Source organism: Aspergillus fumigatus, chromosome 1 (assembly GCF_000002655.1).
Source record: "Aspergillus fumigatus Af293 chromosome 1, whole genome shotgun sequence".
In the NCBI taxonomy this organism is placed as follows: Eukaryota; Fungi; Ascomycota; class Eurotiomycetes; order Eurotiales; family Aspergillaceae; genus Aspergillus; species Aspergillus fumigatus.
The window spans coordinates 2,822,521-2,848,143 of record NC_007194.1 but is presented as its reverse complement, the minus strand read 5'-3'; the positions used below and the strand labels follow the sequence as shown (position 1 = coordinate 2,848,143).

Sequence of the window (25,623 nt, the reverse complement as noted above, 5' to 3'; positions counted from 1 at the left end):
CTAGCCTTTCAGTGATGTGAATTAAGATCTGTTCACAGTAATACCCCTGATACATAAGTCTACTTTCTCTCTGGCCTTGGCCTAGCTCGCGGGCTGCTGCCATACTGGAATATTTTGCTCGAGCGTTCTTTTAATCTTCCTGTTCTTAATTTCTTATGGCCGCCAGGGCCTCTGAAAGTATTGGACTCAAATAGTACAAAGTTCAAAAGCACTACCTGCAATCCTCCGCCAATGGTCCACCGGGGCAGATTAAAAATCACTCGAGTAAACTGTATGGAGATATCAAGCCGAACCATAGGATAGCGCATCTGTTTCTGGCAACATGATAGAAAGTTCTCATTCAAAAATCATTTGTGTCCACTACCGTTTCACTCTCTAAGAATACCAGTTTGCGTCACCATTAGCAGACCGACATCATTTTATCGAAAGTTGTACGACGTCTTTCCAGAACAGTCGGCTGGCGGCAGAGAGTGGGATATTGGCATATTTAACAGGCACATGGCGCCATCCTTTTGCAGCACACGACGGACGTGACGCAAGCAAGAAGCTAACGGAACCTCACATGAACGGACACTTCCCCGCCCTCGAGACTTTGAGCTCTTCTGTAATCTTCTCCACGGTCTGTTGACCCTTTCCTTCAAAGTACTTTGGGCCTACGTCGGCAGTGTAGTAGCCCTGCGGGTAATACTTGTCGCCCACGTCGCCGGGGAGCGGCTTCCCCAGAGCCCAGGTGAGCCAGGCAGTTGGGCCCCAGCGGTTCCAGAAAGTCGGCTTGACGTAATAGGGGGCTGCGTCCCATTGCGTGACGAAGATGCGGTTGTGCTCGTCTGGGCGTTCTGTGTAGGGTTGGTAGCGCAAGAAGTAGGGACGGGGGAGGGCAAGGTAGCGCATAACAAAGCGGCGGACGCGGAGGATAAAGGAGAATACTTTGGTGTAGGCGGCGGGTGGAGCGTCGTATCTTGTTTTAGCGCTGCGAGTTAGTTGCGTTGGAGTGAGGGGGTGAGGGCATCTGCTTACAGCATGGCCTTCCGTAGACGATCGTCCATCATGAACGAAACGAACTTCAGCCCGATAGGCTGCAACGGGCCGGGGATCATGTACAACAGCACGGCAGTGGTCTGGTCGGCTGTCTCGCGGTTCTTCACGTCCGGAAGCATGCTTCGAACTTCGTACTCGTCGCTCCAGGCCATGATCTCCTCCAACCAGTGGAGACCGTCGCGGAATCCCGTCTTGCTTGACGGGAGGTTCTCGTAGCTGATGTCCAGCCCGTCACCGATGCTCTTCCAAAAGGTACCCAAGGCGCATTTCTCCATGTCACTCAACGTGCGCCATTCGAACTTTTCGATGAAACGCACGGGCTGAATGGCGAAGAGGCCGAGCGTGTACAGCATGTCGTCTTCTTGGATTTTGCCCGCGGCACGGTAGCCAGTGTGCAGGAAGCGGGTGCGCGCGAGGGCAATGCAGGCGCGCTCTGAGGAGGGGGCATTTCCCATGAACTCCTGAATCAGAACGCTGGTATCGGTGTAGCGCTTGAGGGATGTCTCAGGGTTCGAGAATTGGCTCGTCGCGGTCAGGAGGCTGGATATAGTGGGGATTCCGTACGTCTGCTCGGTCTCTTAACATGGACATCAACTTAAGAGCGAGTGATTGACTAACCCTGAATAGCGCAAATTGTAGTGCTTTGATGAAGAAGAAAGGGAACTCCTGCTGCAATAGGACCCTTTGAATTTCCCACGCTTCGTCATCGGTCATGCGTGCCAGGGACTCGCGGGTTGGGAAATTGTACTTGCGATGGAGCCATCGCATCTTGCGAAAACGGAGAAAAGAGCATAGCACTGGATATGCTGCAAGGCCAGCCAGGATATAGGGCCCCAGGCGACCAAAGCCGACGTGTGATACATCAGTGGTGAGAATTGCCAATGGACCATTCTTCAACCCTGCTGCAAGTTGCTCCATAATGTTCTTCATCTCTTTCACTTGGCATCATTAACATAAGGGATGATGAAGGAAGATATTTCATCATGATCGGAGCCCAATAGTAATCTGAGAGTGATGACCAGTAGATGGAAGGGCTACAGGACCTAAGCCTACCTAGCAGGGGCGGGGTTGCCTTAGTGATTAATGTTGTTTAGTGTAGGAGGAGTGGTCAGGCAGCTGCTGATCAGCAAATCAGCAGCCCTAGAATAGGAGATGCATACCCATCGTTTCCCCCTTCCTCGGCCGCTCCCATGACAGCTCGAGAAAAGCCCCTCGAACGTGGAATTGATTGCGAGGATATGATCCAAGGTCCGCTAGGGCGGCGTGCATGTCAGATTCTTGTAATGGAGTGAGTGGAACCAGATGACTTCTCACCAGCCTAATGGAGGACACATTTCACTCTTCAGATCTTCTTCAGCTCTTTCCCCGCACTTCACCACGATCCTCGGTTTATCAAGAAGGATCCCTCCACTGTTCATAATTGAAGTGTAAGAGATAAATGACAGCTGTGGCACGAATATATGCTGTGTTCTCGGTCCAGACTGTGGTGTAAATTTTGGAGCGCACATTCAATACCGACTTTTACAAGGTATTCATTTTCCATTCATCTAATTATCTTTCGACACAACTTCTATGCTGCCAACGGAACATAGACTAACATGTTTGTACAGGATCTGGATGGCACACCTTCTCTGCGTCGGATCCAATCTTGATAGCTACAACGTTCGACGTCTATCTGGTTGACTTGCGGAGACCAATTGTCTACAGCATCAGCGACCAAGCATCTGAAGCTCCAACAATCTCAGAGCAGGAAAAGATATGGCGGTGAACCCCAGACCGAGCCAGATCCCAAGATCACATCCTCCTGTTGTCGCATTCGCAACTGGCCCAGTGTAATAGACTTGGTCCTGTTTGGCGCCCGAGCTGTCAGCAAACATGGGTCTGTTGCAGGCGCCTTTGAAAAAAGGAGGAATCCTTCACTTACCATACCCACAATCGCCCCTGCCCATCCGATTAGGAAGGAAACCCCGGCGGCAACACCCACTGGGAGTTTCCGCCAGTCATTCCATATACTCCAATCGTATCCTCGACACCGGTTGAAAAGCACATCTTCCTCGACAGCGATGGTGAACCAGATGATGATCCAGTATCCGATCAGAGGAAGGAAATTCTTGAAGATCTGATAGAGGAAATCCCTCCCTCCGATTGCACATGCTGTATAGGTGACGGTACTTGCGATGGTGAAGATAGGACGCGGAACCCTCGACCAAATGTCTCCGAGCATTTGAAAGTTCATTGCCAGCGAATATGTTCCGGGGCCATTGTTGGAAACCACCGTTAGCACATTAATGAACCCGCAAATCTTGCCAAACGCCCCAAGCCTGTCATAGCCCGCCATCAACAAGCTTCCCGGAGTTCCGTCATAGAGTGCCTGCCACCTGATATTGCTGGCAACACCGGTTCCCAGGCCAACTCCCAGGAGAATACTCATTATCATCGCTCCGCACCCTCCAATGGTAGTCACTGACCAAACCTTCCATGGCCTGATCGTGGATGGGTAATAAACATAATAGTCTGCAGCGGAGGGTGCCCACGAGAGAGCCGACGACATGCAGAGCGAGAAAAAACCCAAGCGCTTTGCATTTATCTCATCGGACGACCCGACGGACTTTGCATGGAGGTCAAATTGTGGTATTGCTGATCCTGCCAAGATGCAGAATGTGAGCAGTTGAGGTAACCAAGCGAATCTATGCCCCCCAAGTCAGTTTGTCACTTTGTCATCGTGCATCAGCACTGTGCGCAAGGATAATACCTCTCATATATATGGAATACGCGCATGCCAAACGTCGCCATGATTGCACTTCCAAGGGCGACAATGATAATACCGACAATGACGGATACAGTTCCTCCGGAGAGCTTAGACAGAATCTGACCCCCTACCATGGCATTGATCATTCCATACCCGAGATTGGTTAACACGTTCAGCGAACAGCAGACCTTGTTGGGGTAGTAACCCATGAAGTATCTGGTCATGACCTATAAAATCAATTCGTGAGCCAGGTTTATGCTCAAGTCAAGCCAGCTGAATGGTAGAAATCTGTATAGGATGCAAAAAGGGGAAAAAAAAGGAGGGAACTGATCGTAAATGGCCATACAAGTGTGCGATTCCCGCTCCTAGGACCCCAGGTACTCATATAGCCGACCGCCAAACCCCCAATCAGGTTTCCAAATACGGCGCAGAGGGCGGCGTCCGTGAAGTTCAGATTCATGACCAGAGTTCCTATCGAACCGACAACCATGTGATTTACTGCCATTCCCATGCTGAACCATATCAAGAGCATGTGGAACAAGTCCGACGTGGTGGGCTTCTGACGATCATCTGGTGAAACAGGCTCAATTCCCCGGGTTTCTAAGGTCTTGAAGCTCCGGGTCCATCGTTGATATCGTGACTGGCAGACGGTGCTCGAGGATCCGCAGTCCCCCAGCTCTATTTGTGTAACGCTGTGCAAAGAAGGGGACTGGCGGTGCTTCTCAAATTCGGACACCATGTTGACTCGGATTGGAACGGACGCTGTTCACTCCAGAGGCACAAGGACTCAACTCTTCTCCTCTCGTCTTTCCTACCAGGGGTGCGAATTCCCTCTCTGTTTTGCTCTCGCAGTTAGCATCGGTCTTACCATCACAGAATGACAAAATATGACCAAATCTGCACCAGCAACACGAACCTTCCTGATGATCAGAAAGGCTGAAGTAGAGGTAGGAAGAAAAGGGCGATGGTGGAAGGAGCAGGAGGCAGAGGCCTTTTCAGAGGGAATCAACGTGATCTAACTGCCCGTGATACTGGCTTGACATCACTTTTGAATGGACCAAGTGATTTCAGCTTTACAAGGTACGTAATACCTGCACGACCACTAGTGACAGGACATTCCACAGCATCACGGATACCACCCCGGAAGACTACGCATCAGCTGCAGAGTGCCGACCACGATGCCACAAAACCGCATGATCAGATCCGTGCAGTAAGTACATTATCCAGGATCAGCATGCACAAACCAACGCTCCCTGCAATCAACCCTGGCCTTGAGTCGGTCTCCAACACCCCCGTCGGGATTCTTTGGAGTTATTATTAACCGTTTAGGGCCAATACGCTTCGAAAATGATCCAGCAAAGGGACTCTGTTTTGCGCAAATCGTCACGCTTTCATACAAGTCAACATACCGTCGGGCTTAAGCTCTGCAGATGCGCCAGCACGGTATGCACTAGCAGCGCAAGGAGGACACAGAACGCCTAGGAGAGGCTGGTACTTAGACTGAACAGGACTACTTTACCTGATTTATGCTAACTGAGAATGGAGACTCCCCTCCATACACTCCTAATATACGTACTGTTGAGGGGAAAACGATAGCCTGCACAATCTCACATTAACCTACAGTCCCGAGTGCCAACATATGACATCAAGTAGTAGTTCATCCGATCCGTCATCCTGCCAAAGAGAAGACTCTCATGGGCAAACCAGGGAGGTTGAAGGATACACCCTCGGCAGAATTCTTGATTTGCGCACTGATACTGTCCATGTTATGTTACCCAAGGTACCTGATAATATGTAGATACTGAATGGCTACATTCTTGCCCCTTTCCTGGATCACAAGTACAGAACCCAGCGCGCACGGAGCTTGGATGACATAGTTAAATCTTCTGCAGTTCATACTCGAGGTCAACTCTGAGTCATTGATTCTTCCATCCCACTTGCTTGCGGGCACTTTTTGTCTAGTAGTGCCGTGCCTAGTGACGACAATTGAGTGAAGGTTCTAGACAACAAACGAGAAATTATCATTGGTATCTGTACGAGGCAAGCCAGGAAGTAGTAGTGGCAATACTACGGAACAAACAGTAAACAAAGAGACCGCCCCGCCTTGCGCCAAGCCCAACCCCCATGCAGGAACGACTGGTCTATCTGAGAGATCTGAGAAAAGCAAGCAAGCAACAATGCGAAATTTTCGCGATCCCTGAGACGCCCCCCAGGATAAGAACACACAACATCGGCAAGTAAGCAAAGGACATTAAGACGAAGGGTGAGAATTTCGTTTTCACAAAGTGCAAAGCTTAACAAGCGAACTTCCCAGAGCATCTGAAAGCAGTAATATGAGACATCGAATGCTGTGCAAAGCCGAAAACTGGGAGAAGAGGGGATAGTGAGCAAGCGCTTCAAACAATGAGCAAGCAAAAGTCTAGGAGTACATCGTTTTTTGGTCTCGGACGCCGACCAGGAGAATGAAATGCGTATGATGGAAGATGACCAAGCATTGATTATCATCTAGCTTTGTCGCGACTGGCTCCGGCTAGATCGGGATCGGCCTGATGTAGACCGTCTGCTACGGCTGGAGGGTGCACGGGCAGGAGGAGCGTGTTCGAAGTATGGGATCAGGTCGGGGTTCTGACTCGGGGGAGTTTTGGAAGTAGATAGATAATCTCCGACGAGACGCTCATCCGCTGCGGTCCCTGGGTGGATTTCAATCCCTTCTTGGTTATCCAGCCCCCCGTGAGGGCTGTTCGAATTAAAGCCGACCGAGTCATTTTCGCCTGGCGTTCTTTCAATCGGAGACCATCCCGCAATACTGCCAGCGACCACACCGGCCATCGCGGCGGCGGGTCCGAAAGCAGAGTTAGAGCGAGATCGGGTACGCTTTCGCGAGCGCGACTCGGGTGTCGCAGGCTGGGGTGAAGTACCGCCGTTCTCGCCAACGGGAGTCGAGGGAATAGAATCCTCTCTCGACCGTGATCCACTGCGCGACCTAGGAAGAAGCTCTTGGGGATGCTGTAGCTTGTGCTTCAAGTTCCTCAGTCGGCCACCACGGACAGTGTGGAGAAATGTGAGCTGGTCTCTGATCTCTTCCAGAGCAGGATTCCATTCAAAGCGTCGATCCTCATCCGAAACCACGAGCTCGGGGCCCTTCTTGCGGGTCCAGAACCTGGGGATGAGCCTGGAAACGAACTCGTCCGGAATAAGTCGAATAATAACACCGACAGGCAGAGAAATCACGCCGAGTATGAGAGAAACGCCCCATTGATAACCCACCAGAGGTTTGATTGAGAAAGCCTGCCCACCCACGAAGATGATCAAGACTTGACCTCCAACAATGATGAATTGAATACCAATAAACCAACGGTTGCGGAAAATGCCTTCGAAAATGTTCAGACTGTTGTCAATTCGACGAGAGCTTTAAATCGGTCAGTGACTGGCCATCTCCGTCCTCGTAAACACAGAGCCAGGTGTTCACTCACTTCCATTGGTTGAAGATCTGCATCCAGACAAAAGTGTTGAAGACCGTCGTCTTGAGCCGTTCCATGTCGTCCTCTGAAGAAAGTTTAAATATCGACTTCCCAGCAAAGTTCAGAACAAGAGTGACGACCAGCTGAAAGATGCTTTGTCCTATGATCATTTTCCACATCGTCAGGTTGATGAGGGGTGCTGATCTAGGCTCAGGTCTGCGGTCGAGGATGTGAGGAGTCGGAGGATCCGTTGCTGTTACAGAAAGGGTTAGCTATGTATATGACAATCAGCGTGAAGACCTACCGAGAGCAAGGGCTGCAAAAGTATCCATGATCAGGTTGACCCATAACAGCTGGACAGCCGTCAGAACCGACTCTTCGTCACCACTAGCCACAGCCGAGATGAATGTGAGCAAGACTGCAGTAATGTTGACCGTAATTTGGAACTGAACGATAAAACGTTAGCTCGAGAACCAATGCAATCTGTCAAGCTGCCAGAGTTTACCTGCAAAAACTTCTTAACTGCGTCATTGACAGTCCTACCCCAAGCCATAGCTTTGACGATCGATGCAAAATTGTCATCCATCAGGATAATGTCTGACGCCTCCTTTGCAACTTCAGTACCGGTGATACCCATGGAAAACCCGACATCAGCGGTCTTCAGGGCCTGAGCGTCGTTCGTTCCATCACCGGTGACAGCAACCGTCTCCCCGAGCTTCCTAAGTTGAGTAACCAGAATCTTCTTGTCATCGGGGCTCGACCTTGCCAGAACCTGCAACCGGGGAATAATTTGGCGCATCTGACGATTGCTCAACTGGCGGAACTTAGGTCCTTCGATAGCAATGCCCCCAGGAGTGAAAATTCCACATTCTTGAGCAATAGCTTTGGCAGTCATAATGTTATCACCCGTCACCATCCTCACAAATACGCCGGCCTTTTGACATTGACGGACGGACTCTGTAACTCCAGGTCGCAGAGGGTCCTGAATACCAAAAATACCAAACAGTACCATGTCTTTGAACAAGGGGTCGAACTGGGCCAGCGAACGGTCTTCCTCTGAGGTAGGCGCGCCACGAGGGGGCCACTGGTCGAAATCACGATACACCAGGCCAATGGTCCGGAGCGACTGGGTAGCGTAGTGCGTAATGATGTTCTCCAGGGCGGACCGGTCTTTTTCCGAGAGAGATGTATCGGACACCTCTTTGGTAGGATCACGGATGATGCGTGTAGATTTCGAAAGTAAGATTTCGGACGCTCCTTTGACCAGCATCCGGTACTTCCCATTTTCGAGCCTGATAACCACTGCCATGCATTTACGTCCCGAGTCGAACGGAACCATTTGAGCGATTTCGGCATTCGATCGCGCCTCGCTAATCGAGCCCATACCCAAGTAAGTCCGCGCGAAACTGAGAAGGGCCGTCTCAGTCTTGGATCCAATGAATGTCATTGTTCCGTCCTGCTCGCCTTCGAATGCAGTGGAATTAATAACGATCGAATCAAGCAGAAGCGCCTTCACCGGCGACGCGAGACTTGATGCAAACTCAGATGGCGACATACTGCCTGACGAGTTGGTCGCATCATGGACTCCATTGGCCTGGCCAGAAGACGCTCCAGCTGACTTTTCTCCAAACTTCGTGGAAGTCCCCAGAGTAGCGGCAACGGCAGTCATTTTATTTTCCGTGAGCGTGCCGGTCTTGTCCGAGCAGATGGTAGTTGCATTGCCCATGGTTTCGCAAGCCCTCAGCAAACGCACCAAGTTATTGTCCTTCAACATTCGCGTCGTGGCGAACGCGAGCGCAAGTGTGACAGCGAGAGGCAATCCTTCGGGAACGGCAACGACAATGATGGTGACTGCAACAATGAAGATCTGGAGGAAGGCCTGACCTTTGGCGTCGGCACCATACATATCCTTCAATTGGGCTAAGAACTTGATGAACAGCACGATGAACAGCAGCAGACCGGCTGCCAGACCAAGTTTGGCGATATACTCCGCAAGCACGTTCAACTTCGATTGTAGTGGTGTCGTCTGGCCCTCGTCTTGCAGGGACATCAAAGTCTTACCATACGTTGAGTTAACACCGACCGCAGTGACCAAGAACGTTCCCACACCTTCGGACACCTTGGCACCGGAAACAATGAATGGATCAAGCTTCTTAAGGTTCTCATGGCGTTCGATGGCCTGGTAGACGTCGCTGCCGGGCGTCTTGCGCAAGACATCGGATTCACCTGTGGCGGAGGATTCGTCGCACTTGACATTGTGACCAGTGATGAAGACACCGTCGACTGGGACGAGGTCTCCCGGTTCGAGATGCATCACGTCACCAACCAGCACATCATGGATTGAAATCTCCACTGTCTTGCCGGAACGGATGACCTTGACTTGTCGGTCCTCCTTCTTCTTATTCAACTTCACAAATTGGCGCTCCTTTTGCCAATCGTTGGCAGCACCGACGACTACCACGATCACGATAGCGACAATGATGGCAACACCTTCTACCCATTGAACCCGAGCTTCCCCATCTGTGGCTGTGACGGATTGGTAGATACCGAGGGCAAGCGAAATAACGGCGGCAATGGTTAGCAGAATTAAGACCTTGTCGTTGTATGCAATCCACGCAAGTTCCAAAATACTCTTAGGCTTCTTCTCGGGAAGTTTATTGAGGCCGTATATTCTCTTCCGGTCCGAAAACGCATCATCATGTCGCCTCGCAGGAGCCGTGTTAGATCTGGCAGGTGACCCCTGATTGGGCGGGTCAGAATCAGACTTGGGAAGGGTATTCTGAGCACCCGAAGATGCGACCTCTTCGAAGCTCACGGTCCCCTCCAGGGTAGTTTCATCCACACTCAGGCCGCTGCGCAAGTTCGTACGTAACCCCCTCTCCAATCCTTGCAAGCCACCCAGTGCGTGGAACGCGCCGAGGCTCTTGGGGTTCAGGAGTTTGTTCAGCTGACCAGGGGAGAAGGCGAATTTGTTATCCTCCACCTGGAATTCGGCCTCGCGACCAGGGTCCGGCTTGAGAGCCTCCTCATCACTGAGAATTTTACCGTTGGTGCCGTTTTTATTCCCATGTTCCGGACGGGCACCTTGCGATGGCGAGCCAACATACGTTTCTCCTCCATAGGTGCTGGTAGACTGGCTCGAGTCTTCAGATTCAAGTGAATTTCCACGAGACCTCGTGCCAGGAACTGAAAGGAAGTTGGAATTGGACATCGACTCGGCCAGTTTCGACGTGGGAGACGATACGTTGTGTGGTGACGTCGGCCTACTCTCATGGTCCCGGCCCTCCGACGAAGCTGATGAGCGGATCGAGGCCGACGAACGCAGATCCGTCGGCGATGGAGAGCCGTTATATAACAGAGCGCTAGTATCGCTCGCATCAGCAGGCTCGGTCGAGACTTGTAGGGTAGGTTGTGACGGATCCGGGGTCGACGTCACAGCGGATGTATCTATGGTGATGGTGGGGGCTCGTTCTCGTCGGAGCGGAGTCTTCGCGTCTTGGTTTGGATTCGATGACATGATGGCCCAGGATTTGGAGCCCGCAGAGCGGATTCCGAGAGAGTTTGGGTAATGGTGTGGTATGGAAGGGATAGACTCTGGGTCAGGAATGCCCGAGAAGGAGCGAATGAAGCAGTCGCGTTAATACATACAAGGAAATTGTGACAAGGGGCAGGGCAACATTCCAGGTATCAAAGACGGCGCGCAACCAAACTCAGATATACATAAGGGGCACGTAATCAGGGAGAAAGCTCATGAGTTGATGCAGATTTGAGTGGACGAATCTCCTGCTGGCACGAAGAAGATAGCGGCACACTTGGAAACTGTAGAAATCCCGGTGAACTTCCACATCAGTCGAACAGCCGCTCACAATTCCAGATGGACAGACGAGGATTCTTTGCGAGGCAATGTCGTCAGGAGCTGCTGATTGTTGTCGACGACGGACTAGATGTCTCTGACAGTCCTGCAGCTGGTACTATTCAGATCTTTGAAGGAAAGCCCTGAGGATGCGGTAATTCCAAGATTCAGGGCTCCATAGCACACAGTGAGGTAGATAGCAGGAGGAGAAAGTGTATGCGCTACCTGCCTTTTTGGAGAAGTGCTTCAATGCTACGAGAGGTCCTGGGGTAGGAATTCTGTAATTACAATTACATCTTTTAAGTGTTTCCATCGATCCCACTCAAAACACCAATAACAGGCCATGAAACAGGGGTCCTGCCGCCGCAAAGCCCCAGTTGGACCCGCTCCGAGATCGAGACCAGCGGTATGGTAATAGAAAACAAGCTGCTCAAAATTTAAATCTTAACTGCTTGCAGAAGTGACGCATGTCACACTTAGGGACTCTCCTTGCCTAGTAATCCCCAGGTTTGTCTATATAATCTGAGGTACATAACATGAGATAAAGGGAGAGAGATGATTGACACCCTGCAGAGGACGAGTATCGAAATCAGGTTTAATTGCAAAGGTAAATAATGGATTAGTCGTCTTGCCACGTCTCCTTGAATGAAATAGATGGAGACCGGTTCTGGGTGCAGGAATTGGTACTTGACTTGGCATTGCATTTGCACTGCCTCAATCGCCTCCCCTTCGCTTCGCCAATGACACCACCTCCTTTTTCCCCCAATCAATAGTTTCATCCGCCATGACATCCATACTTCTCGGTTGGTTTCTTCGTTTCAAACCAAGCAACTTCCTACCGAGAGTGAACTCACTAAATTGCATTGACTATTTTCTTGTCAGGTACAAGTTCAAGTAGGGGTGAATAGTCTGTTATTTCGTATATAGGGGTACTACTGTATACGTACGGAGTACTTGTCGAATTATGCCTCGTGAATCAATGCAAGCACGAATCATAAGGTACTTCAAATTACTGCAACGTACCATTGCCATGACATCAACTCATATACTCCGTACCGACAGACATGGACGCATCCTACCAAACAATAATCTTCTGCATCAACCCGTTTGCGCCGATTACCATTTGCTGATCACATTTCCGTCTACGGAGTACCATGATACCTTATCACAAACAATAACCACTGACGCAGCCGAAAGTCTAATATTCCTCCAGCTCTTTTGAATGACTCGAACATTATAGTATGCCGGGTTAATAATTGATTCTCGACCTTAGGTACTCCATACTCCATACTTCATGGTCCCGTTATACTCCGTACTATGGCCATGATTTTCTTTCGGACATCACTTGCAAAACCATCACCAAGTCCATACAAACCACTGGCACCTGGTCCACCTATCTCCTTGTTCGGAAATGATTGATGGGCTTGGCAAGTGGGCTGTGCAGTTGCAGACCCATAGGTCGTCCTCGTCTGTTCTCGGTCTCCGTACGGGGCTTACTCGTAACACAAACACCGGAATCGCAAGTATAGCTACTCCCTTTGCCAGCATCCCGTTTGTCTTTGTCATCTGATTTGTTGTCTAGATGTGTGGTTATTGCATGCCACTTCGATAGTCTGTAAGTTAGTATCTATTGATTGACTACAAAGGTAGGGAGGTACCAGATTTACCTTCTGGTTCCATAAATGATAGCTATGGTTTCCAATTCATATGGTTTCCATGTCATCATGACATACCCATGATAATGGGAGGTTCTCATTTTTGCGATATACAATGACTTTATGATAAGTTGTATTAAAACGGAGACTAAGAGTAGCGTGGCTGACGATCATGGAAAATGACTGTGTTCTAGAAGGGTTCACTCTGACTACTATGGATGAGGTACACCATCTTGTCTTGTAGTATAGAGCTCTTGACTCCGATAGCAGCAAGTCCGATACCAACACCAAGATAATGAAATGCCCTCAGTTTGTGTAGATGAGGTAGGACAACCAAAGATGGCAATGAGATCATTGATACGAAGTACCTCTTCCGTCTCTGTCTCTCCACCCTATCGTAGCGACCACCACCACCACTGTATTGCCAACATCACCACACTACACCACCAATTCTATATCTGCATAACCATCGGCAATGAATACCGTCCTCGACCCCGTAACAACATACGGCTTAACCGCCGTCCCCTCCTCCTGTACCACCCTCTTCAACGGCAACATCCCCAGCTCACCACCCCCTTTCGTCCCAACCACTCAAACTCCCATCCCATCGACCCCCCTCGCAACTCGCATAGACAACTACGCCCGCGAAAATCTCTCCGAGCAAACCTACCACCACTCCCTCCGCGTCTACCACTTCGGCCTCGCCATCAAACGCCACGCCTTTCCCACCTGGTCCTTCACAGACGAGACCTACTTCCTCGCCTGCCTGCTCCATGACCTCGGCACAACAGACAAGAACACGCGCAAGACCCGGCTGAGCTTCGAGTTCTACGGCGGCCTTCTCGCCCTCGAGGTCCTGCAGTCGAGCGCGGAGCATCCCGCCAACCATTCGGGGTACGGCGCAGCCACCGGGACCGTCGCGCCGAGGGAGCAGGCGGAGAGTGTCGCCGAGGCGATCGTCCGGCACCAGGATTTGTGCGAGAAGGGAATGATCACGGCGCTGGGGCGGTTGTTGCAGTTGGCGACGTTGCTGGGTATGTAAATATGCTAAACCTCCCCTTCAGTGGTTTTGATAACGTGGGTAGATAATACCGGCGCCAATGAGCACCTCGTCAATCCGCAGACGATCAAGGATGTCTGCGAGAATTATCCCCGGAAGCAGTGGAGCAGTTGCTTTGCGGGGGTCATTCGCAAGGAGAACGGGCTGAAGCCGTGGGCGCATTCCACCACGCTGGGGGAGGAGTTTCCAGCGAAGATCATGGGGAATAAGCTGATGGCGCCGTATGAGTGAGAACTTACCTATTAGCAATGCCTAGATGGTTAGCAGGAAATGATTGAATCTGTAAGAACTTGCAATGTCCATTCATCTGCTATGTGTATGTCGGAAGCGCCGCAAATGCCCAAGGCCAGCCCGAATGCAATTGTTTCTACCCGATTGCTCTCCTGCAACAACCCAACCCTTGAAAGCCAATCCTACCTATAATACATATATTCAATGTGGGGGTATTTCACATCATTTGGCCTGACGGAGAAACTCCTGCTCCTCATCCTCGGGAACCTCCACTGTCCAAATGCCAAGCGACTCGCCTCCCAGTAGTCTCTTGCCAGGCTTGACCCGGGTCTGAACCATCGCCTTGCTCGACAGCGCCAACGCGTCAACCAATTCTGCCATCCGGCGCGATGACACAAAACTGCGCGTCAGATATTCGTTCTCGGATACTTGCATCGCCAGGTTCATGCACTGCACCAAGATCTCGCTGGTGAGGACGTGGGCGGAAAAGTACAGCGCATTGTGATAGTCCAGGAACAGTTCGGGGATGTAGGTGACCCGGATTTCTTCCAGCTCGGCCTCTTCCGCTTCTATACCGAAAAAAGTTCATTTAGTAGGTCTTCCATCTCCCATGTCTAGCGAGACAAAGCTTACCGTCTGCGGGCGCAGTCAGCCATTCGTCCAGCACCGCGTCCACATGCATACTAATCTCATCCAGAGTATCTTGCAACTCATCCCTAAGATCCTTAACCGCGCCAGAATCCCGTCTACGTTTGCTCCTAAATGCGACATCAGTCAGCAGACCATTTCGGTTCAAGACATAGATCGATACGCACTTGTCAATTTTCTTCCAGCACAGGCCGAATCGCTCCAACCCGTCAAACGCCAGCGTTAGCTCTTCCAAGTCTCGCATCGTTTGCGACTGCATCACAAGAATATTTGTTTGCTCATCTGAGGGGACCCCGTTGGGAATAGGCCGATTCAGTTTGTGCGCAGATCCTAGCAACCTCGACTTGGTTGGGCTACTGGGCTCTGGAGTCGCACGGTCACTTCCGTTTGGAATACCGTACCCAAACTCCGCCACGTCGAAACCAAACGATTCACGCGATATGTCGGATAGCTTCATACGTCGGCTCAACTCTCGTGCGGCAGCAAGTTTTCCGGACACTTTGCCGGGAGATGTTAGTATTCTTGCCGTAGCCAGCAAAAAAGGGGCGACTCACAATAAAATTTTCTATACAGAAAAGCGCCAAGGTGGCATATCCTGCCCCATTGCCCATCAACATATCGGAGCCACTCGAGACTGCGAATCAACCGCTCGTCTGAACGAGAGATCTCGGTTCCGATAAAGTCTGTCTTGACTGGTACCAACTCGCGGGTTCCATCGTCTCTGCGGACGACTTTGGGATAGCGCTTCACTGTCCTTGTGTGCTCAACTGCAGAGACAGTGCTACTGATCCAATTCCACTGGTCTTCCAAGACGGCCTCGATATTTATATCGTATTTCTCGATCAATCGAACCTGCTGTTTCCGCTCTCTCGGGTCAAGGATCTCGATCAGCACGCGGCCAAGTACGGAGTGGGTCTGCGGAGCAGGCAGGAGGGACGCATAGAGCGGTATCGCCTCGTAGATGCCAGCATCCTCGAGATTTGCGATGTAACCGATAACATTTACAGATGCCGTCTCAAAGAATTGGGTGTCAGAACGGACGTAGCCAATGGAGCTGGCGATGATGTAAAGATGCGTCGCAATCCGCAGTGCATCGTCGTCCTCGGCGGCGATGAGAAGCGAGTCGTCCACATGGGTTGGGGACAGATCCGGCACAAAGGAATCTTCAGAACCCGTCTTCGCAACTTGCGAGACTGCTTTGGCTAGCGAGTAGAAAAATGTGTCATATCCTTTGCCTAGTATCGCAGCTTGAATCGTGCGGTACGGGTTGCGCGCCTCCACTCCAATGCGTTCGTTGCCCTTCGTGTACTGCACAAACTTGTTGAAATCGCTGTATCCGACGGGCTCAGGAACGAAGTTAACCGGCGCCGTAGGCGAGTGGCTCAGCTTGCGCCGGAACTGCTTGCAGAACCCTTGATAGCGTGACAGGACCACACTGTTGAAGTGGACGTAGAGGTAGTCATCCCAGCTCTGACAGACTTTGAATGCGGCCTCGGTCTCCCCGCAGAGTAGCGCATAGACCGCCCGTTCAAAGTCCTCAATGTGGGGATTCCGCGCCAGAGCAGAGCAAGCCGCTCGCCAGGACTCCTGAGAGCGAAAGTTCATCATGCGCGTCATTCCATCATCAACAGGTGTCCGCTCGCCCCCGGACTCGGGGTCAACACTGGAGCCACATAAACTGACAGCCTTCCAGTTTTCCAGTCGTTCCTCAGCCCAATCCCGGATCTTGGTCCAGTTCTCTCCCTGTCGCAACATCTTCCAGCAGGTCATCCAAGTCGCGCGCTCATAGAACTGATCCTGCTTCTGGAGGTGCTGCTTCTGCCGAGTCACAGCATCCGGATCTAATTGCGTAATCAATGGCTCCGAGACGTCGGAAGTCAACAGAGACGCTGTGATGCCAGGGTCTTTGGGTTCGAGAGGCTGTGGCCAAGCACGAAGTCTCTTCTGTCCCTTGATCGTCTCCTTCGTGTAGAGCCAGCCATGTGTCCAGTGCCCCTGTCCTCGTTCCGCCTGCGATTCAAGCTCGGAGATCAGCGAATCAATATCCTGAGGCGTGGTCGTCGCCGTGCGCTCCAGCCACTTCATGATAATCACGCATTCGAGCGCGTAGTGGTCAGCGCTGAGGAAGCTCTCCCAGACTTCACGATCAGACGAGTACCGATGGAGCTTCTGGAAAACAGTCTCTTGCGCTTTCTTGCAGCTGGCTTTGCTTGGGGGATCATCAATGCTGATGAGGTTGAGAAGAAGCTGCCAAGTATTTGCCTCGAGCTGTAACCGTTGCAGTTCCTCCTCTATCTTGGGATCATGCGATGCGGTGCCGTTGGTTCGACTTGTGCTCCAGCCCATTTTCGCGCGCTTCAAGGTATTCTGCTTCGTGATATCCTGGATCGCATCTTGAGCGAGAACTTGGTAGCTCTTCACCAATTGATATGCAGCTTGGTAATTTCCAAAATCGTCAGTGCGACCTTTCTGCTTGAAGCGATCCAACCTCTCCGCAAAAGCTTCGATCTGGCGCGTCACACGGTCCGCGGTGCGGCGAAGGGGATGTAACGCTTGCCGTGCGCCGGCCGATGTGAACAAACCGGGTGTGAACACGTCCGAACCACCTGCACCAGATCGAGTCAGCATTTTCTCGCCAGGTCCCAGATACCTAGAAAGTTATACCTCTGCCGTTCGGCGCAGGAACGAGTTCTAACGGCGATTCGGTGCCATTCATATCTTCAGCGGACTCTTCCTCCGGTTCGTCCTCTTCGTCGCCGTTTTCCACACTTTCGTCTTCGTACTCATCTCCGTCATTAATGCCTTCTTCCTCTTCGTTTCCTTCCTCATCATCCCCCATGGGTTCGTCATCATCGTCATCGTCATCGATTTCAATAATTTCAGGATCGTTAAAGGTATTACGGTGTGACTGGAGACAACACAGTAGTTAGCATCGTAATATGGCCAGCCTGCGCAACCCAACGGAAGAACGAACATTGACCGACGTAAAGCCAGCAGTGGCAGTGTTAGAGCCCACCGCAGTGGACAAAGGAGCCATGAAGTAGACGGACGCAGTGAGCGCCTTGAAAGATGATATCAATCCCTCTGATGTCCGGAGTAACTAGAGAGCCTCTGACTTTGGGGATGGGTTCTGTAAAAGAGTAGAGCAAGTGTTAACAATAATAATAGCTAGCTCCAGAGAGTTTGGGACAAGACTTCCAGCACTTTTGCCCAGGGAAAGTTTGGGTTCCCCGTTGGCTGGGCGTTGTTTTGGTAACTTATCCTGATATGGACTAGCGCGGAAACGCAGACACGCATAAAATTTCAATTCCCACGACCTGGTTTCTTTCTCTTCTTCTTTTCTTTCATCAAATGTCTTATAGGCAATCATTAGAGTCTCGGGACGAGCAGCTTCTCTATCTTCGTTCAGGTCATACGGCCTCTTTGCGTGCTCAAGATTGTCTTAGAGCAATCTGGCAGTTCCTCAACTAGCCTAGCTCTCTCATCGTGGGAGCTGAGACTGCAAAGGAATCTGTCACATACTTTGGAAAAATCGCCAGCTTTGCTCTTGACCGGCTTCAACTTATTACTACCGTAGACCTATCGACAGCGATTTGTATCTCATGAACAGCTTCGCTCTATAAGATTTCTAATTGCCTTGAGATTGCTGCTTAATCCTCAGCTTCAGCAAGCTTGGTTTAGGGCAACTGGGAGTTTTTGCATCCTCTCCTTTCTCTTGGTAGAAAGCATTACAGCACTCGTACAAAGCATTGATCTGAGCTTGGCATCTCTCTTCTTTGTATGAATTCTTGGTTAGGCAAGCTACTCGAGTCAGCCTGGAGTGTTTACCGTTTGGGGCCATGATGCTATCCATAGGTGATCAGAAGTACCTTGAATGGCGCACTAGGTTGGTCAGTACAAACATAAATCTTTCGCTAGATGAAGGATGTATTTGACCTACAGCTCTTGGATGACACGGAGGATCGTATGCCAGATCATCTTTCAAGTTCCCCTTGCGGTTCAATTGATGTTAGCTCACTTCGAGCCTCAATTGGCTTCACATTCAAAACCCTCTTACCATGACGCAATAGTTAAATCTTGGGCAACACAAGTGATAGTCTCGAATTGGGATACTATGGCCTTTCAAGCAGTCTGAATGGGACAGTAGAGACTCTATAAATATATCTGAGGTATGGTAAATGAATTGTTTCTAATGCCAAAAGCATACCATATTGTACGGGCCAATGCTTCTATCCAACCTACGGAGTACTTGATGCTGGACCTGCGCCGCAAAATAGATTCTCCGCCACTCTTTCACTGGCGGTGGGGTCCGTCGCCTTCCATCATCTTCAGCGCGGGCTACTCTTACAACTTCATACTCTTTCACTTAACCAGTTCTTTTCGCTTTTCCCTCTGCTCATTCCTGGCGCTTCGTGATATCTACACTCACCCTCAGGAGTTACCAGTGAGTCTAAATCTCCTACTTTTGGCAGTGATATTCCTTCACCTTGTATGCGACTTCCCCACTTCGGGACGAACACTGACAAGTCATATCAATCTCAGGAACCCCAGCAACTCAACAGCAGTCTCTTCATTCTCTTGTCTAAAGTCTGATTACCCGTCAGCATGGCCGACAACGGAACACCAAGCGAAGCCCCCGCCCCGCCCCCGGTTGAGCACCTCAACATCAAGGTCACCGATAATAACAACGAGGTCTTCTTCAAAATCAAGCGCACAACACAGCTGAAAAAGCTCATGGACGCCTTCTGCGAGCGCCAGGGAAAGCAGCTGTCTACCGTCCGTTTCCTGTTCGATGGTACCCGCGTGCGCCCCGAAGACACACCTGACTCTGTACGTGCAGCTTTCCCTCTGTCTGATGTCTACGCAAACATAGACTAATAATCCGTTTCAATACAGCTGGACATGGCCGATGGCGATACTCTGGAAGTGCACCAGGAGCAGATTGGCGGTTAGACAGGGTTGCTGGGAGCCTCCAATACATAAATTCATTGTCTTTCAGTTTTTCATTGCTCGCATTTTGAGAAATAACCGGAGTAGAGGTGTTTTCGTTGGCTCCGGGCCCGGCAAACTTTGCTTGATCTGAGTGCTCTTCTGACTTTCAGATTTGTGGTTTTGCTTTGGGAATACAGACTCGCCACATGCGTTGAAAAGTGGAAAAGGCTAAGAGAGCTAAGATAATGTGAATAGGCCGTCCTGAACACTTCACATTGCATGGCATTTGACGCAAATGAGTTATGAATCATATATGTCCTTTTATGAACATTTCTTCATATAAAATGCTGGCATTGGCATTTTTAGTCGCGAACCAAGACGGTATTAGAGTATATAGAGTTACAGGCTCTCCCCAGAACTTGATAAGAGATGAAGGACAAAACTACTCAGAAACCCGCCATCGAGACAAAATCTGTATCGAACCCCGAGACATAAGACACCGCATCCAAACATATGAAACCCAATATACTCATTCATCCCAAACAGCAGCCTTCGCCCTCTCCTCCTCCTCTTTTCTCTTCGCCTCCTCCTCCCTTTCCCGATTCCGCCGGCGAAGCTCCTGCTCCTTTATCGCCCGATCATACGCGCGCTGCTCCTCCGTCCTCTTTGGAGCCCGGATCCCCAACGCGCCCGCAATCAGCCTTCCCGCAACAGCTGTCTGCTTCTCCGGCCTTCTCGCCGGCGACCTAGACCCTGACCCTCGCGGTGGGGACGAGCTCAACCCACGACCCGGTAAGGGCGCGCTCGACCCCCAGAGCTGAGATGTCTGTGGTGAGATAGGTGTCGGGGGAGGATCGAGCGGCCCTTCTGTGCTGGTGCTGACGGAGGGCGAGAGTGTTGAGAGATCGGGCGTAGCTGCGGACGACGAACGGCTTTGCTCAACCTCGGACAGGGAAGGGTCAGAGTCTGCTTCGTCTTCCCAGGAGTCTGCGACGACGGGGGCCTTCTTTTTCCTAGTGGGTGTCTTCACTGTTGGGCGGGGGATGTCTTTGATGGGGGCATCGTCGCGGAGGGAGAGTTGGCGGACGGATTGTTCGAGCTCCGGGCTGGCTGCTGGAATTGACATTGGGGTTAGTGTGGTTCAAGGTAATTTGTAGTGAAGGTAGAGGCGTGGAGTCAAAATATACGTTGTGAATAGCTCGTTCAGAAGGGGAATTAGTGAGGTAAACTGCAGTGGAGAATATACACCGACCCTGAGATTTCCGGCTGGATTTTGCGGCCATGCCAGCCGATCCTGACCTATATATAAAATAAATAATTATATATATGCTCCGTATATATATTCGACGTGCTCCGTGAGTAATCGATGGACGTTCGAGACTACGGTCTGAATCCAGAATGCAGATATTAATAGCACTGAGCTGTCCGATGGAACAAAGGAATGAATGGCGTCAGTCACGGAGTTGAGCCCCGCTGAGTATTTGGGGTTGCAGCTGTTGATTGGCTTTATTCCTGTCCACATCGAACGGACAGTACAACTGTTGTTTTACTGCCTTACGTCCATTGATCTGAGTACAGCTCTCCCGTTTAAGGCATTGGAATTCAGCAGATTGTTCAATCGTCCTCGTTCAAACGTCCTGCGCCATTACGATCAAGGTTATCTACAGCAACTGGAGACTCTAAGGCCCGATCACACGTATGAGATAAGATTGAACTTTAGTGTTGAGCAGAATATATCTGGTCCGTTTTCGCTGCTTGTCTGTCTATCCTACATCTTGAATGGATATTTCTTATCGAATGCTCCCTCAAACGACGACGAAGGCAGAGCACGTGAGGCGCTCCCCGCTCTTTAGTATCCCGAGTAGAGGGCTAATATGCCAATTCCGAGAAAGCCAATCAGAAGATGTAGATCTTCTCGAAAATGACAGCGGGGTTCTCCGAGACCGGGGGCTTGCAGCTGCTTTCCCGAGGTTCCCTATGCTCCATCAAACGCTACTTAACCGGCTCTTCTTCATGAGTGATGGACTTTTATTAAGGGGAGGTTGACTTTGGTTATCTGCTCGCCCGCAACTCAATTGCTGGTTGAACGTTTAGAGGACCCTTCACCTCTACCACAGGAGTACTTTCCGGCGGCGTAGTGTCTTAGGATCTAGGAGTGTTGTTTATATTGACTCTTGCTGTTTCCAGTAGGATGACGGGTTTACGGACCCTGCCTCTACGGGCACAGAGAGCTTCCATTCTGAGATTCTCGCGATTCTCAACATCATCAAAGAAGTCCAGCTATGCGGACACCCTTCCGAATCTCAAGATAGGAGCGCACACACGTGTTTTGTTTCAAGGATTCACAGGTGCGTTCTAGATTACGTGACATTCGGTGGCATGAATTAACGTTTGCAGGACGGCAGGTATGTGTAGAGTATGACTCTCCAGGGCGTCGGAATGGTGTCGAATTGACAAACAAAGGCCACCGCGAATGTCAAGGAGTCTCTCGCATGGGGTACGAAAATTGTAGGAGGTGTAAAGCCGGGCGTGGAGGGTGAGCATCTAGGACTTCCTGTATTTCCTTCAGTGCGAGCGGTGCGAATAAACCTCTGGCTTCGAATGTTTTTCCATGGACACATGCTCACGGATACAGGCTCAAGAAAGGGCCAAGCCTGACGCTTCCGCCATTTATGTCCCGGGAAACCAGACAGCAAAGGCCATTGAAGAAGCGATTGAGGCAGAGATTCCGCTTGTTGTTGCTGTAGCGGAGCATGTTCCCATTCATGATATGCTTCGTGTTAGTAGATGAGGAATGTTGAAACCTCGTATGGCTGACCTCTTGCAGGTACACTCTATGCTGCAGACCCAGTCCAAAACGCGACTAGTAGGAGCCAACTGCCCGGGAATAATCTCTGCAATTGGCAAGTGCCGTATCGGATTCCAACCTTTACCGTGTTTCTCACCCGGGAAAGTCGGAATTGTTGCTAAATCAGGGACACTAAGCTACGAGACTGTGGCATCGACGACGCGCGCTGGACTTGGACAGAGCCTGTGTATTAGCATGGGCGGAGATGTACTGGCCGGAACCAATTTCGTCGACGCGTTAAAGGTCTTCGAGGAGGATCCTGACACAGAAGGTATCATATTGGTCGGGGAGATCGGTGGAATTGCGGAAATTGATGCAGCGGACTGGATTCGAGACTACAACAAGCGGACCGCCAATCCAAAGTACGCACGGTCTGAACATGTTCTGGCATATGTGAGAACTGACACTGCCTAGACCTATTATGGCTCTTGTTGGCGGTCGAGAGGCCCCTCCTGGTCGAGTCATGGGCCACGCCGGCGCTTGGATAACTCCTGGAGAGCCAGATGCAGAGGCCAAGCACAGAGCTCTCGAGAGCGCTGGAGTGACAATGGTCGATCATCCAGAAAAGTTTGGTCAGGGTATGAAGGCGCTTTTAGCTCGCAGAACCCTGACGAGTGCTACGGTAAGTATTGTTCGATGGCCCTGTGCATCGCGAGACTGAACAATTCTCAGCCTACCGGTCCTAGCAACCCAAAAAGAGGCCTGCACACAATGCGTCGTCTCCCGCATGGTAGTAGCCGTGTGTCGTTCTGGTCAATACAAAAGCGATCTCTCTATGTCAAGGAATTTCAGGCTCTGGAGATGCTGAAGCGGAAATCTATCTCGGTGAACGAGGCAACTCCTTCGGATTCGGATGTCTTGCTCACAATGACAGTTGACAGAACAGCATTGTCGCCCTGCATTGTTGCGTCTACAAGACCTGATCTTGCTCAAGCGTCTTCGGATAGATTTCCATTCGCTTATACAACACAAGAGTTCAGCAGTACCAGCCCAGTTCTCAAATCTGTTGCCTCCCATCTCCAACTTCCAGAGACAGCATGCGGGAAGTTGGCAGAGCTTATGCAAGCTCTTTGGGGGATCTTCAAGGAGAAGGAAGCCTACCTACTGGAAGTCCGGGTCAATCTCAGCCATGGTGAGATGCAAGTTCGAGGTGCACGTTTCGGGTTTGACGATGCGGCGTTCCGGAGCTCCGGACGTCAAGAAGACTTGCACCGACTCAGAGATAAAGAAAAAGAGGTACCTGAAGAGGTCGAAGCGGAAAAGGACGGAATTGTCTATGTCAAGTATGTCTCAGCTTGAAGATAGCAGTCTACATGTGCTAAGGCGCTATACAGGTTACAAGGAGAGGGAAGCATCGGGACACTAGGTGAGCTAGCCCATCCTGTAGTGTACAGTCAGAGCTGACCAGATAGTCAATGGCGCCGGCCTAGCGATGAACACCGTTGATGCCCTGTCCATCCACGGCGGTCACTGCGCCAACTTCCTTGACACAGGGGGCAAAGCAACGTCCGAAACGGTCAAATCGTCCTTCCGAATCATTCGATCAGATCCACGGGTCAAGGCCATTTTCGTCAACATCTTCGGCGGCCTAACTCGGTGTGACATGATCGCCGAGGGGATCATCATGGCCTTTCGGGACTTGGAAATGAACGTCCCGGTGGTAGTACGGCTACGGGGGACGAACGAGGAGATCGGGCAGAAGATGGTCAGTCTAGTTCCTGATTATGGTATACTTGACTAAGCTGACTGGTACAGATTGCTGAGAGTGGGCTTCCTTTGCACGCCTTTGACAGTTTTGAGGATGCCGCCAAGAAGGTGATCAGCTTGGCCAGGAGTACATAGATAGACAGTTATTGGACCCAAAGCGTTCAGTCGTTTTATTGTACTTTGGAGACCTAAGAATGTAAACTGACAGGAGATGAGAAATTGAGTTGTCATCCGTGAAATGTTCACGTATGCTCTGATCCACCGTGGCTGGAGTCAAGACGAGAGCCACGCAAGCTCTGATGATCGGTTTGTCAGAGATACAGGGTTTGACAAAGACGTCCAGGAGCAAATGCAGAGAACACAATTGAGGAAAATATTAATGTCTTCTGGTCTAGATTGTGAAGGTGGAATCCAGTATGAAGAATTCCAATATTAAACCCATTGGCAGTGTGAGAAGTCCAATAAGAATCCTTAAAAATGGCATCATCTCTTCTTCCTCCGATGCTCCATAGTAATGATTTCTCACCGGATTCACCCCGCGATCAGCGCCCCGCTCTTATACCAATTATTCAGGCCATTTTTGCATACTTCAATTCTTCATCCTTCTGCCTCTCATACGATCACCTTTTCTTAGACTAATATTCAAAAAGCACAGTCACAATGGCCACGTACTGACCCCTCACCCCCTGACTCTTCTTCAGAGCCCGCGCTAACCCAACCAATCTATAGAAACATCACCTACCACGCCAGCGCCCTCACCCGCTCCGAGCGCAGCGCCCTCCGAAACCAACGCGGCCTCACAATCTGGCTCACCGGCCTCTCCGCCTCGGGTAAATCCACCATCGCCGTCGAACTCGAGCACCAGCTGCTCCGCGACCGGGGCGTCTCCGCCTACCGACTCGACGGCGACAACATCCGCTTCGGGCTCAACAAGGACCTAGGTTTCAGCGAAAAGGACCGCAACGAGAACATCCGGCGCATTGCGGAAGTAGCCAAGCTCTTCGCCGACAGCGCCAACATCGCCATCACGTCGTTTATCTCGCCGTACAAGGCTGACCGCGAGACTGCGCGCAAGCTGCACGAGGTGCCGACGCCTGGCGAGGAGACGGGTCTGCCTTTCGTCGAGGTGTATGTCGATGTGCCAGTGGAGGTGGCAGAGAAGCGGGATCCCAAGGGGCTGTATAAGAAGGCAAGGGAGGGGGTCATCAAGGAGTTTACCGGGATTAGTGCTCCGTATGAGGCACCGGATAAGCCCGAGGTGCATATCAAGAACTATGATTTGCCCGTGAGGGATGCGGTTGCGCAGATCATTGCGTATCTGGATGAGCAGGGGTATTTGCCTCCGAAGAAGGAGTAGATCGATGGGTTGTTTTTGTCATGGTAGATTTTGCAGATAGAATAGCCCTCGCCAATGATTTTGTACATATAAGGATCAGAGATG

General features: G+C 50.9%; 9 protein-coding genes across 9 annotated transcripts; 4 read left to right on the top strand and 5 right to left on the bottom strand.

Annotated features, from left to right (window-relative positions):
• Window positions 1–170: 170 nt before the first annotated feature.
• AFUA_1G10900 (uncharacterized protein) lies at window positions 171–2,099 on the bottom strand. Its single transcript, XM_077803908.1, has 3 exons — window positions 1,657–2,099; window positions 1,018–1,604; window positions 171–958 (listed from the first exon to the last, which is right to left on the bottom strand). The coding sequence occupies exons 1-3, from the start codon at window positions 1,966–1,968 to the stop codon at window positions 559–561; spliced, it is 1,299 nt and encodes a 432-aa protein (XP_077660078.1). The 5' UTR covers window positions 1,969–2,099; the 3' UTR covers window positions 171–558.
• Window positions 2,100–2,747: 648 nt separating this feature from the next.
• On the bottom strand, window positions 2,748–4,526 carry AFUA_1G10890 (purine-cytosine permease family protein; the record flags this gene model as incomplete). The annotated part of the gene is made up of 4 exons (XM_747361.1): window positions 2,748–2,885; window positions 2,963–3,725; window positions 3,791–4,014; window positions 4,134–4,526. 4 exons carry the CDS (start codon window positions 4,524–4,526, stop codon window positions 2,748–2,750), a joined length of 1,518 nt encoding a protein of 505 aa, XP_752454.1.
• A 1,262-nt stretch (window positions 4,527–5,788) lies between these two features.
• Window positions 5,789–12,100, bottom strand: pmcA (putative P-type calcium ATPase). The gene is made up of 5 exons (XM_747360.2): window positions 12,049–12,100; window positions 7,754–11,968; window positions 7,553–7,694; window positions 7,261–7,501; window positions 5,789–7,196 (listed from the first exon to the last, which is right to left on the bottom strand). Exons 2-5 carry the CDS (start codon window positions 10,763–10,765, stop codon window positions 6,293–6,295), a joined length of 4,299 nt encoding a protein of 1,432 aa, XP_752453.1. The 5' UTR covers window positions 10,766–11,968; window positions 12,049–12,100; the 3' UTR covers window positions 5,789–6,292.
• A 634-nt stretch (window positions 12,101–12,734) lies between these two features.
• Window positions 12,735–14,047, top strand: AFUA_1G10870 (putative urea hydro-lyase/cyanamide hydratase; the record flags this gene model as incomplete). Its single annotated transcript, XM_747359.2, has 2 exons — window positions 12,735–13,790; window positions 13,842–14,047. Exons 1-2 carry the CDS (start codon window positions 13,232–13,234, stop codon window positions 14,045–14,047), a joined length of 765 nt encoding a protein of 254 aa, XP_752452.1. The 5' UTR covers window positions 12,735–13,231.
• A 222-nt stretch (window positions 14,048–14,269) lies between these two features.
• AFUA_1G10860 (nucleoporin Nup84/Nup107 family protein) lies at window positions 14,270–17,901 on the bottom strand (the record flags this gene model as incomplete). Its single annotated transcript, XM_077803907.1, has 6 exons — window positions 17,670–17,901; window positions 17,360–17,603; window positions 15,250–17,301; window positions 14,863–15,193; window positions 14,681–14,805; window positions 14,270–14,616 (listed from the first exon to the last, which is right to left on the bottom strand). The coding sequence occupies exons 1-6, from the start codon at window positions 17,730–17,732 to the stop codon at window positions 14,270–14,272; spliced, it is 3,162 nt and encodes a 1,053-aa protein (XP_077660077.1). The 5' UTR covers window positions 17,733–17,901.
• Window positions 17,902–19,300: 1,399 nt separating this feature from the next.
• AFUA_1G10850 (SUMO family protein SMT3) lies at window positions 19,301–19,648 on the top strand (the record flags this gene model as incomplete). The annotated part of the gene is made up of 2 exons (XM_747357.1): window positions 19,301–19,525; window positions 19,592–19,648. The coding sequence occupies 2 exons, from the start codon at window positions 19,301–19,303 to the stop codon at window positions 19,646–19,648; spliced, it is 282 nt and encodes a 93-aa protein (XP_752450.1).
• A 508-nt stretch (window positions 19,649–20,156) lies between these two features.
• On the bottom strand, window positions 20,157–20,753 carry AFUA_1G10840 (uncharacterized protein; the record flags this gene model as incomplete). Its single annotated transcript, XM_747356.1, has 1 exon — window positions 20,157–20,753. The coding sequence occupies one exon, from the start codon at window positions 20,751–20,753 to the stop codon at window positions 20,157–20,159; it is 597 nt and encodes a 198-aa protein (XP_752449.1).
• A 791-nt stretch (window positions 20,754–21,544) lies between these two features.
• Window positions 21,545–24,693, top strand: AFUA_1G10830 (putative succinyl-CoA synthetase subunit alpha). Its single transcript, XM_747355.3, has 10 exons — window positions 21,545–21,975; window positions 22,025–22,032; window positions 22,091–22,204; window positions 22,263–22,406; window positions 22,455–22,837; window positions 22,890–23,097; window positions 23,148–23,758; window positions 23,810–23,841; window positions 23,888–24,180; window positions 24,231–24,693. Exons 1-10 carry the CDS (start codon window positions 21,819–21,821, stop codon window positions 24,315–24,317), a joined length of 2,037 nt encoding a protein of 678 aa, XP_752448.2. The 5' UTR covers window positions 21,545–21,818; the 3' UTR covers window positions 24,318–24,693.
• A 149-nt stretch (window positions 24,694–24,842) lies between these two features.
• On the top strand, window positions 24,843–25,539 carry AFUA_1G10820 (adenylyl-sulfate kinase; the record flags this gene model as incomplete). The annotated part of the gene is made up of 2 exons (XM_747354.1): window positions 24,843–24,850; window positions 24,912–25,539. The coding sequence occupies 2 exons, from the start codon at window positions 24,843–24,845 to the stop codon at window positions 25,537–25,539; spliced, it is 636 nt and encodes a 211-aa protein (XP_752447.1).
• Window positions 25,540–25,623: the final 84 nt, after the last annotated feature.

What these genes read in the sequence shown, in the direction of transcription:
- AFUA_1G10900 (XM_077803908.1), bottom strand. Translation starts at nt 1,968, where the DNA reads ATGAAGAACATTATGGAGCAACTTGCAGCAGGGTTGAAGAATGGTCCA. An exon ending in TACAATTTGCGCTATTCAGG is followed by an intron (nt 1,605 to 1,656) that starts GTTAGTCAATCA and finishes GAGACCGAGCAG; the next exon opens with ACGTACGGAATCCCCACTAT. An exon ending in CGTCTACGGAAGGCCATGCT is followed by an intron (nt 959 to 1,017) that starts GTAAGCAGATGC and finishes CGCTAAAACAAG; the next exon opens with ATACGACGCTCCACCCGCCG.
- pmcA (XM_747360.2), bottom strand. Translation starts at nt 10,765, where the DNA reads ATGTCATCGAATCCAAACCAAGACGCGAAGACTCCGCTCCGACGAGAA. An exon ending in TTTTGCAGCCCTTGCTCTCG is followed by an intron (nt 7,502 to 7,552) that starts GTAGGTCTTCAC and finishes TTTCTGTAACAG; the next exon opens with CAACGGATCCTCCGACTCCT. An exon ending in CAGATCTTCAACCAATGGAA is followed by an intron (nt 7,197 to 7,260) that starts GTGAGTGAACAC and finishes ACCGATTTAAAG; the next exon opens with CTCTCGTCGAATTGACAACA.
- AFUA_1G10830 (XM_747355.3), top strand. Translation starts at nt 21,819, where the DNA reads ATGACGGGTTTACGGACCCTGCCTCTACGGGCACAGAGAGCTTCCATT. An exon ending in TATTTCCTTCAGTGCGAGCG is followed by an intron (nt 22,205 to 22,262) that starts GTGCGAATAAAC and finishes TCACGGATACAG; the next exon opens with GCTCAAGAAAGGGCCAAGCC. An exon ending in GGGAAGCATCGGGACACTAG is followed by an intron (nt 23,842 to 23,887) that starts GTGAGCTAGCCC and finishes CTGACCAGATAG; the next exon opens with TCAATGGCGCCGGCCTAGCG.